At 35.2% G+C, this 11844-nt stretch overlaps 1 protein-coding gene across 1 annotated transcript; it reads right to left on the reverse strand.

The window, feature by feature from the left end:
* Nucleotides 1–3116: 3116 nt before the first annotated feature.
* On the reverse strand, nucleotides 3117–6842 carry LOC123884950 (bark storage protein A-like). The gene is made up of 5 exons (XM_045934180.1): nucleotides 6628–6842; nucleotides 5838–5905; nucleotides 5600–5755; nucleotides 4277–4516; nucleotides 3117–3559 (listed from the first exon to the last, which is right to left on the reverse strand). Exons 1-5 carry the CDS (start codon nucleotides 6839–6841, stop codon nucleotides 3227–3229), a joined length of 1011 nt encoding a protein of 336 aa, XP_045790136.1. The 5' UTR covers nucleotide 6842; the 3' UTR covers nucleotides 3117–3226.
* Between the last annotated feature and the right edge of the window lie 5002 nt (nucleotides 6843–11844).

Below are 11844 nucleotides of genomic sequence, written 5' to 3' on the forward strand. Positions count from 1 at the left end.
GCCCCCTACGAACGAAGTTGTTCCAACCTTTCGTCGTTATTGGCCTAACTCCATAAAAAACGGACTTAAACCCCCGTACCGACTCGTCGAACATGTCAAAGAGGCGTTTCCGTTGCCTCAAAGAAACCCATCCATGCTTGGTGCTCGGTACTGGAGCTCCCTTCGCGAGCTTCCCTTTCGCCTGTTCCCCCCGAGGACAGCTCCGTTGGAGGCCAAAATGGTAAAAGAATAAAGGCAAGGTGGGGCCCAGACCCAAATACTCTGCAGTTTTCTCGAAAGCCTTGATAAAGGCCAACGAGTTCGGATGAAGTTGAGAAGGGGCCAAGTGAAGATGGCGAAAGATGGACACCTCCAGATCTGTGAAGGGCAACCGAATCCCCAGATGCTTAAAGGCAATCTCGTACATAGGAATCGTCCCCCAAGCCCAGTTGCCGCAGATCCGGTGACGAGCAGTGGGAATCCGCACCTCGAAATCTTCGGTGGGAGGAGTTTGTATATCCGTGCACATTGTCTCCGGGATGTCACCCTCGCAGTCCTGATAAACCGACGCCGTCTCTCGAGGTTCATCCGCCACCCACGAAACATCGGCTCGGATACGAATCGACGAGGAAGGCTGTTGATCTACGAACGCGAAGTCACTTTGAGATCCCTCAGCCATCTAGAAAACCTGAAAAAGCAGAGGAAGGAAAAATGAATTCGACATTCAAATCCACCCTTCCACCGCCAAATCAAGCGAAAGGGCGAGGATCTCAAACAAAGATTACGCAGAAACTAAGTGACAAATCATCTCTCCGAACGCGAAATTCATGTAAACAACCGAGCACGAAATGCATATGGTGCTCAGCACTGTTCTAAGCTAAAACCCAACCGTCAGTTGGTGAAAACAAGCGATCTCTCGCCGGAAAACCGCGAAAAACCCCTCTTTTGGGGGGAAAAGGGTGCTAATCACCACCTACAACCTTCAAAAAGACTACCCAGACTACACAGGAAACATACTACAGCCCTACACCGCGTGAACTATCTACAACAATCCAAAGTAAAATCCAAACAAAATCTTCAAAGATTAAAGGGATAAAACACTTACTTGTTGATCAAATGAAGATAGGAATGAGGAGTTTGTAGTAGAAAACCACCAGAGAAAGCTTGAACCGGAAAGGTAAAATGATAGAGAAAGTAAGTGAGAAACTGTAAAGTTTCAAACGAAAAACCTCCCTCCTATATATAGGCCAACGCATCCGTACAGGAAAGTTCGCGCCGCTTCCATCTGAACCACAGGATCGATCTAACGATCCGGATCAATCACGATCAAGTGGCCCAGATGTGATCTCAGGAGAAACGAAAAGGCGCGAAAATCCAACGGTCCAAAACAACCTCGAAGTTCAAATCTCAAAGAATAGCCACTCGAGTGCTGTTTCATAGCCTTTACACGTGGCGAAAGGAAACGAAGCGACTCGTCCTTTCAAGTCACACCCGTCTGCTCGCGCAAATCTCGCGAAATCCAAGACACCACATCCCGAGAAAATCGCAACCAAATAAGGTAATGCAAGATCCTCGGATTCCATTCCCTTTACTTCTTTGCTAAAAATACGGGGAAGGCCGCAGCAACCGAATAGGAACACCGTGATCCTCGACAAATTGGTAAAATCGAAAACATGCTCGAAAAGGAAGTACGGTTTTCGATCGAAAAGTCTGCTTGGTATCGTTTGAATATGAGCTCGATATATTATTAAATTAAAAGCATACATAAAGCATGAGTGCAAATAAATTATGCTCGGGGAAATCAAAAGAGAATTATTTTATTAATGATAGTCCATTACAAAGGGAAGAGGATTACAAATGGATCCGAGCACTTAATCCTCGTGCTCGGAACCTGAGCTAATCGCGGAATCCGAATCAGTCCACAGCACCTCCTCTGGCCATATCTTAGCCTCTTTCCTAACCTGGGACCCTCCTTCACCAGAGGCAGGGCCGGGAGGATAGAGGTGGGGAGATTGATGAGCCCTCAGGAACTCCTCGATTGCCCCAATGAAATCCGCCGATTCGTCGGAACTTGAGGTATCAGAAGTATCTGAGGAAGGGAACATCACTTTAGCTTCTTTCCCCTTTTGAGAACGAGCCGGTGCAGGCTTAGGAACTTCCGCTCTCTTTTTCCCTCTTCGAGACTCAGAGCCATCAGCAACAACCTTCTTGGAATCCCTATTATCCATCGCTAGCCTTCAAACTCAGGATATGGGAAGCCAAAGGATAAGCAAGTATTTATAGCAAAACTTGCCACCCAAAGGACCAGTCACCACACCTGACATCCCATAAATGCGAGAGGCGGCTGCAGAAACCTAGGATTGACCACTTGGAATAAACGATTTTCCCTTTCCAAAGCTTGACTTTGACCACAGGGACACTGCGAAAATTCAGCTGCCCGACTCGGATCTGGTACGTTCGGTAAATCGAGATGAATCGATAAAGCTTCAAGTCATTACCCTCGCCTACGAGCATAACGACTTGGGGGGCTCCTGTTCTGGGCCGAGCTTAGAGCTCGAGCATCAGAAGGTGTCGAACACATATACCATCCGAGCACGTCCTAACGGTCAAATACCCTTGCGTATTGTAACGGCCGTAAACCGGAATGATGAGCATTTACTGCACATCAAGGCCTCCAAGCCGTTTTCCGGCAGCCACTTGATGGCCATTAATGCCATCAAGGGCCTTAGCCCAGCGCTGGGGGCTATATATATGCATCTCACTTCATTTGCAAGGTACGCATTTTTATAGCTAAGAAAACCTTACACACATACTGACTTGAGCGTCGGAGTGCCTGCAGGTACACAACCCCCCTCCGCTCCAACAGGGGTCTCAAACGCTCTCAACCACCGCAAAACGCCGGCGAAGTCGCATCATTCTGGTCTACACGATCACATTCGTTTGTAATTATCTAAATATATGTAAATATAAATTGAAAAAAAGTGTCCCCATGAGCTTAGCTCAATTGGTTGGGACATCAGCATTTTATATGCAGGAGCCAGGGTTCGAACCCTGGACACTCCACTTATCCATCTTTAAAGGTGGAATTTCAAGCCACTAGGCTACCTGACCAAAAAAAAATAAATTGAAAAAAAGTGAAAAAAAAAAAGTAGATTTCATTTCGCCTTTATTTTGAATACATATAAGCGAGGATTTGATATATAATCCTAGCTTAAACTTTGAGAAACACCACATTAGATATACTAAATTACAATAATGAGATAAATTTGACAAGAACATTAAATGCATTTTGTGAGGCTAATGATAAAAAGATAGATATTTCATTAGTCGACGATGAGCCTCCTCCAGCTAAATCAGACAATGATCTGATGGCAATGAAAGGTATTTTGTGTTGGAAACATACTAAAGCAACAGAAGCACTTTCCATGTCAGTTGGAGTAGCATCAAATTTGGAGTTCAAAAAATCTCTATAAGCTTTGTTGTCAACAAACACATTGGCACTAACACCTTTCTTTACTCTCACCACAATAGGCTTTCTTGGCAAGCAAGTTGTATTTACACAACTATCCAATTCAACATTCTGTAGAGAATAAGTGAAAAATGAGATTCAAATAATTATATAATTTCAAAGGATCAAAATAGGATTTGGATTGTGTGCAGTATATCCCGTCAATCGATGTATGTGGTCTGTTACATTATTAGATTGTCTTTGTTTTAGGTATACTAAGAACATTATAAAACATCATAGGTTCTGTTAGGGAAAATCAATAAGCTTATAGCTTTTAGCTTATAAGCTAAAAACTCTATTTGGTAACATTTTTTAAAAAAGAGCTTATAGCTTATTTTACTAATTTATAGCTTATTTTTCAAATGTTATTTCAAGTAGCTTATGAGTTTATAGCTTATAATTTTTTCTTCCAATTTTGTCCCTATATATCATATTACTTGAAAAAAATTAAATATTAATTAAACATATTTTTTGTCATTTCATACTTATAAGCTAGTTCAACAACTAATTTTACCAAACACTAAAAATTCAATCTCTAGCTTATTCACTATAAGCTAAAAATTAGCTTATAAGCTATCTGCTATAAGCTAGCTTATTAGTTATCACCTATTTTTTTACCAAATAGAGCCGGTGACTAGTAGATATCAGAGGGACATATCTCTTTGCTGATCAGAGGGACATTTAGACCGTTTAATAAGATTGATAATTCAACTAAAATCAGCCCAATTAAAATCTATGTAGAACCAAACATACACATATAATGAAATGGTGAAGTGTAGTTTAACTTACCTTGAGCTTTCTTGCAATTTCAAAGTAAGTTTTATCAACTGGGACCCAAAAGGCATGTTGCAACACTTCAGGAGTTCCATCCACAGGAAAAATTTCTTCTGATTGATACCAAACTTTGCTTAAAAGATTTTCCACTGATTTGGAATATTTTGTGTAGTTATTGTAATGAGAAAACTTCAAATAACCTAATTCTCTACTGAAACCTGAAGTCTCTACGTCATTAGAGTTATCTCCAAACCTCTGCTCCATTAAATCACAAGTGTTAGACTTAGATCAAGTTATCATATTTGATGCCTTTATTTTGCTTAATTGTTCAAAATTTTGATCTTATTATTTCTAAATCAGAAAACTAAATATTCAACTTTTAAATTTTTTGAATACGTTGAACTTAATTTTGATGATTTATCATGTTGAATAACGAGCTGGTCAGCTATTTGGTGTTGTGTCAATGTATAAGAGGTGCTAAATATAGTATGATTTTAGGTCTATTTTAATGAAATGAATATATTTGTTTTGTTAATTAATGTTGCTTTCAATCTGTTTTTTAATTTGTTTTAATCTTGTAATTAAAAACTGATAGCAGTTTGACCATTGAATATTTGACAGTGGTATAACACACAACTTGGACCAGATTAGATTATTTTTTAAGAATGAACCAAATTTTGGCTTGTGAGGGAGATCCATCTTTGGTGCCTAGTTTTTTGGTTTTTTATTTTTTACTTTTTATTTTTGAGAGGGTTATAATAATGATATTAGATAGACTTATGTACATAGAAAATTATTTGTTTTTGAGCTACAAACACTACTAGAAATCTGTCATTTTCGGACGGAAATTTTAGACGGAATAAATTCTGTCTGAAACCAAATTACAAACGGAATAAATTCTGTCTGAAACCAAATTTTAGACATGAGAGTGTGCTCCTTTTGTAATTGGGTCTCTACAAAACTTTCCACTTAATTTTTTTAAATAAATATGCATTTAGTCCCTACAAAATTCCGTTCTTTTAAATTTAGTCCATATTAAATATTAATGGTAATTTTAGTCCTCCATAATATTATAATTTGTTAGAATAGACCCTATTTAAAAACTTTTTGTGAAAATTGCATACTATTAGTCTCTATAAAATGAAATAGGAACTAAAAATAAATAAATTTTTTTGAGGGACTAAGCTTAAAAATTCACAATTTTATAGAAACCATAAACATATTTAACTTAAAAATTTGTAATATCCATATTAAAGTTCACATTTTAAAGACCCAATTAAAAAAATTTAAGAAACTATTTGAAAATTTCCAAACAATTGAAGTAACTTTTATATGTACCTGCCAAAACCAAAGTCCTGTGTGAGCCCAATACTGTGGAATAGTTACATCTCCAATTTGAAATTTAGAATTAACATTACCAGCAATTCCATAATGTAGAACTCCTTTTACATTAAATAAAGTAAGCAACAATTGGGTGGCAAGACCTGCATTTAGCTACAACAAGAAGAAAAAAAAAACTCAAGAAAAAAAGAATGAAATAAAATTATAACTAGAATGTTATGTAAACTCAACTTACCATACTCAATCCACTCATAACAACTATAACCTTTTTCTTTTCCAATTCACCGATGCGAAATTTTTTTCCTGCATTGTTAAGTTAACGAAAATTAACGTGTGTTTGGTTCTAAGATAACGAAAATTGATTTAGATTGAATTTTATAAAATTGATTTTAGTTAAAAGTGAAGATTTATGTTGGTTAGATTTGTCGGATCAATAAAAATAGATTTTATTGCTACAACATGAAAACAATATCACAAAACCTTATCTCACTAGATACGAATTTTAGTATAAAGTTGTGTCGTTGGTTGATTCATGTATGTAATTGTTTCTAGTCTTTTAAAACACTTCAAAGTTTTATGTAGTTTTATTAAAACTATTAAAAAGACTTTGAAGTTGTAAAAAAAAAAAAAACTTTAATTTGAAGTAATCACAAAAGTCTTTTCCATAATTTTGCTACAAATTTTAAGAACATGTATCATCTACGATCAATTTTATGATGTAGTTAGTTTGAAGCTAGACCGTTAGATTAATAAATAATTTTTTTTTTTAATCTATCGGTCTACATCAGACTTCACTATAAAATTGAACATAGAAGATACAATTTGAAATTATAAGCTATTTTTGATGAAAAAACATCCAAATTAAATTTACATAAACCAACACTAATCACCAAAAGCTTATGAACTATAGTTTGGAAAAAATAGAACTTGGATTCACTGTTATTTGAAAAATTCTTGCATATGTGTGTATGTATACAAGTATATATATAATCAAACAATTGAAAACATATTATAGTAAAAATTACCAGCAAAGTCAAAGTAAGGAAACTTATTATGAGGCACAAAACTGGATGATTGAAGAAGAGGGTTCAATTCAAAGGCATTTGGCACAACTATACCAATATATGGTCCTTTGTTATTGATGTTGCTGATTTCTCTCCAAGAAACTTGATTAATTGCACCATAGGCTTTGATGCTACTTCCTAATAATACCATCACAAGGACAACTAGAAACTCCATTCTATTCAATTACTCCAAATTAACATGTAATTATATGAATGCACACAAGATTATGAAAGTAATATATGTCAATGTCAAACAAGAAATTAACAAAGAATAAAAAACAAAAGAGAATCTATTTGGATTTGGTTTCATACGATCGAGGAGTCAACAAGTCATATAATTTTTTTATAACATGATTAACATTGTATATATAATTGGCTTAAAGTTTTTTTTTTGACAGAGTTGGCTTAAAGTTTTGATCACTCTATTTTCACCGTTTTGTAGAATTAATCTCCTATTGTGTTTATAATTTTATGTATGTTTGCAGATAGTATGCCTCTGCCTCTCACATTTATTAAATAGTTTTTTTTTTGTTTTTCGAGCAGTATAGTGGTTAGACTCAAACACTATAAATATAAACACAAAATTTGAAGTTTGAACCGATCCCTTTAATAATATATTTAGTAGCTATCAATTGAGCTACCTTATGGGACAATTATTTCTCTTTATTTTTTTTTTACTCAAAAACAACAATGTTCATTCATTCAAATTTATAGAAAATACATCATCGAAATCATTACATATTTAAATTCGCTAAAAACTAATAAGGATGAATATGCGAACAGGCTCACAAAATCCAAGTTAATAGCATAAAACGGTCTAATGTCTATGACAAAGCCTACAATTGATATGAAAAAATTCAAATGTCCAGAATAATCATGCATCCAACGTCGACGACACTAAAGTCATTGAATCTACATTAAATTTGGATCGAAGCAAACCTGCAAATCTGAACAAAAACAAACATCATACCAAGACGAAAAATCAAAACAAATACCGTACTAAGATGGGACAATCAAAACAAAAACTCCGCACTAAGACGAGATTAAAACAATACCAGATGAAAAAATTTCAAAAAAAACACGAATGAAATCTAAATATTGTTGGAACACAATTTCACTTGATGAATCACACACACACACAACTGGTTAGGCGCGACAAGAGCCAATGGGCCTATAACCAGAAACAGAAAATGTGAAACTATGAAACCAAAAAATGATCAACAATGGAGGAATGGATTTCGAAGGATGAAGAATGAGATGAATACACTTTAGGGAAAATTTGTTTTCTTTATTCACAATACAATTGAACCAATTACGATAGATGCAAGTGCTTTATATAGCTATCATACTGGCACCCTAAGTTACCGACGAGTGGTTCTGCAAGTGCACAGAATCGCTACCAAGTAATAAAGTGATAAGTTTATCGTTCTCCACAGGGATTGTGCCAAAGATGAAGAAAGAAAAAGTGAATGAACTTCATCTTTGTAAGCTTAATATGGCTATGAGTAGCTAAACTTCTCTTTGTTGGGATTAGATGTAGCTCACTTATGATTATGTATTCACCTTAAATATGCTATATATATATACTCCCTCCGTCCCAAAATATAAGCAAAAGTGAGTCAACAAAAGTGAATGTATCTGGACTAAATTTTAAACCAAATTCATCAACTTTTGTTGACCTATTTTTGCTTATATTTTGGGACGGAGGGAGTATATATTTTAGATTATCAATCAATATTAGTTTTATCCTTGTTTTATATGTTTATTTTAAGATTTGAATGAGTATAGACATATATTATTCGAATCAAAGATCTAGGGTAATCACTTGTTAAACTCTAAATTCTAGATATAGATTTAGGTTTAATGTTCACTCAAAGTATCAAAGCTTAATGCTATTATATTGATTGACGATTCGAGACATCGAAGGTTAATAGGTATAATAGATATCTCTGCGTAATCTAGACACGGATACGTTCGACGAGTGATACGTGATAATAATGGTTGATAACTGAAATATATGTATTATAGGTTGAGATAATACACACGAATGAATTGGTGAAGTATAATCCCAACAACTTCTTCTATCTGAATTTTAATCATCTTTTTATTCGCACTTTTTATGTTCAAATGTAAACAAATCATTACAAAAACTCTCACTTAAAATTATGGTTATTGTGAAACAGGACCCAATTACAAAATTTTGTAGCTCAAAAACAAATAATTTTCTATGTACATAGGTCTATCTAAAATTATTATTATAACCCTCTCAAAAATAAAAAGTAAAAAATAAAAAAACCAAAAAACTAGGCACCAAAGATGGATCTCCCTCACAAGCCAAAATTTGGTTCATTCTTAAAAAATAATCTAATCTGGTCCAAGTTGTGTGTTATACTTATACCACTGTCAATATTCAACGGTCAAACTTCTATCAGTTTTTAATTACAAGATTAAAACAAAAGACAGATTAAAAGCAATAAATTATGTAGAGACTACAACAAAAATTACAAGGCTTATAAAATAAAAAAATAAATATAACACACTAAATTATGTAGAGTTTAAGGATTGTACCATCTTAATTCTTAACCAACTGAACTATAGCAAAAATATACAATTTTGACTCTTGAATCGGCCAAAACTTTGAAGTTTAAAACCCTGTATAACATGTCTAGCTTGTCTTTTTTTATATCTTGCATGTTTGTATAGTTACTAATTTTTTTTCTTTCTCTTTATTAGCACCAGCAGAAAGACAAACACATGTTAGCTTTCCTATTGTGGTTGCTAAATAACTAAACACCCAAATTGTAATATGAAGGTTCAGTTTAAAACATTTAGCTGCTACAAAGAGAATACCGAGATATATCAGAGGCACAATGGATTATGGAATTATATTTCTTAATGCAGACAAATGAAAGCAATGTAAGTCGACTGCTTATACTGATTCAAACTGGTATGGAGATGCAGATGACAGAAAATCAACTGCAGGATATCTATTCTTACTGAATAATGCTCCAATAGCATGGTGTTCTAAGAAGGAATCAGTAGTGGCCTTATCTCTTGTGAGGCTGAATACATCGCAGCATCAATGTGTGCATGCCAAGCCATCTGGCTAGTGAATTTGATGGAAGAAATGATGGGTGAAGATCATGGATCTGTGGCCATGAATATAGATAACATCTCAACAATAAATTTGGCTAAGAATCCTATAGCACATGGCAGGAGTAAGCACATAGAGATGAGATTTCATTATCTCATAGAGCAAGTCAACAATGGCAAGCTATGCTTGAAGCATTGTAGAAGTGGAGAGCAGCTTGCTGATATTCTTACAAAAGTAGTGCAAATAGAAGTGTTCAAGAAGCTAAGGGACATGGCGGGCTAAGAATCATTAGCAACAATGAATTAGGTGGTGTGTTAGTTTATAATTCATATGTTGCAGTTTACTTGTGTTATAAGCAAAAGCTTGTTTTAAGTGTTTTGATAGTTTGTTATGTGTAACTAACTAACTAACTAGATAAAAGTTAGTTAGTTCTTATTAGTTAGCTAATAATTAGGGAGTTTGTTAGAAGTTACAAGTGTGTAACTGATGACAGTCAATTATATGATGTTTTTAGTAGTAAATTAGGGTAGTTTTAATAGTAATTGAAGCCCAAAAGGAAGCAAATACCTGGAAAAGTGAAGATACTTGGCCCAGAAGTAAGAAAAGTGGAAAAGGCAGCAAAAAAGGGCAAAAACGTAATAAACAGTGCAAGCCATCGTACCTACGATGAGATCCAGTGTGGCGCGATGAGAAGGCGGTTTAAATTGAAGAAAATCTGCAACAAATCTTTTACATCGTACCACGATGACTTGTCATCGTGGCACGATGATGACGGCAAAAGCACGCAGAAAATCTTGAGAAAATCTTCCATCGTGGCCACGATGAGGAGAAATTACACGCCATCGTTACCACGATGGGTGCGATGGACGCGCAGAAAAAGCCCTAACTCAGCTGCAAAACTATAAATAGAGCCTTCCTCCTTCACTATTATCCATTCCAGTTCATTCCAAAATATTCATAAACATTGAATATTCACTCTAGAGTTAGGAGAACTCTAAGGAGGAGGCAAGGAGGGTCAAGGAACTCCAAGGCCATTAAGGTTCTTTTCTTTTCTGTCTTTGTAATTTATTTTTCCTAGGTTAGGTGGAGTCGTTGAACTCCCTTACGAATGCTTGGTTTTGTATAATTTGGGTATGAATTCAATTGTTTCTACTTTCAAACTCTTTTATCGTCTGGTTATATATTTATTTTAATACTGATCACATTAGAATAAAATCTAAGGAGCTAGTGGATATCGGAAAGGAAACGAAGCTTGTCATCCCGAACGAAGGATGGTGTGCTAAGGTCCAACATGAGACCATTAAATTCAGTTTCTGAGGTCTTAGTATAGGATTAAAAGCTTAGTCTAGAACGATAAATTCTACCTGAGGCAGAGTTAGGACTAGTTTAGGCACACGTGACAGCTTGTGACACATTGAGCCTTAAAGGTTATGATACCAAAGTTTAAACGAGTAAGTGGAGTCGGTTGGGGCTATGATATTTAACATAGTAAGGAAACCTAAACTAGGCTCTGAACAATTTATAATAGAAATAGGGACCGAATGCTTCCGAACCTATTTTAGAAGACTAATCTTGATAGAGGGGAACAAGGGAATTAACCACCAAGCAGGAGTAGGGGAGGGATTCGACCACACTTAACCATCCCGTGTGGACACACACGCACAGTCATTTATTTTCATTTACTTTCCTGTCATTTATTTTCCTGCAATTTACTTTTACCGCACAACTATCTCCAAACAAACAAAACGAAATCAAAACTATTTAATTCCTAAGCGAAACTAGTAATTTTGGCACAAACCCTATGAAGAACGATAAACTTATCACTTTATTACTTGCTAGCGATTCTATGCCCTTGCAGAGCCGACCGTCACAATGCTTCTTGCAAATATAGTCTCCCTTTCAAAATGTTTATGATGCTATCATTTGAAGATTTATTATCTAATGTGCGTAAAAATAATTTCAACTCCGTATTCGCGAAAATTAACAAAACTACCTAAAATCGATGTAAATTCAAATTATCTATATTTAACCTTAGGACAACCTTTTTTTTACCAATGCCAACCAAAACTTATTATTTCCAAAAA

The sequence above is a fragment of the Trifolium pratense genome, linkage group LG5 (assembly GCF_020283565.1).
Source record: "Trifolium pratense cultivar HEN17-A07 linkage group LG5, ARS_RC_1.1, whole genome shotgun sequence".
Lineage (NCBI taxonomy): Eukaryota > Viridiplantae > Streptophyta > Magnoliopsida > Fabales > Fabaceae > Trifolium > Trifolium pratense.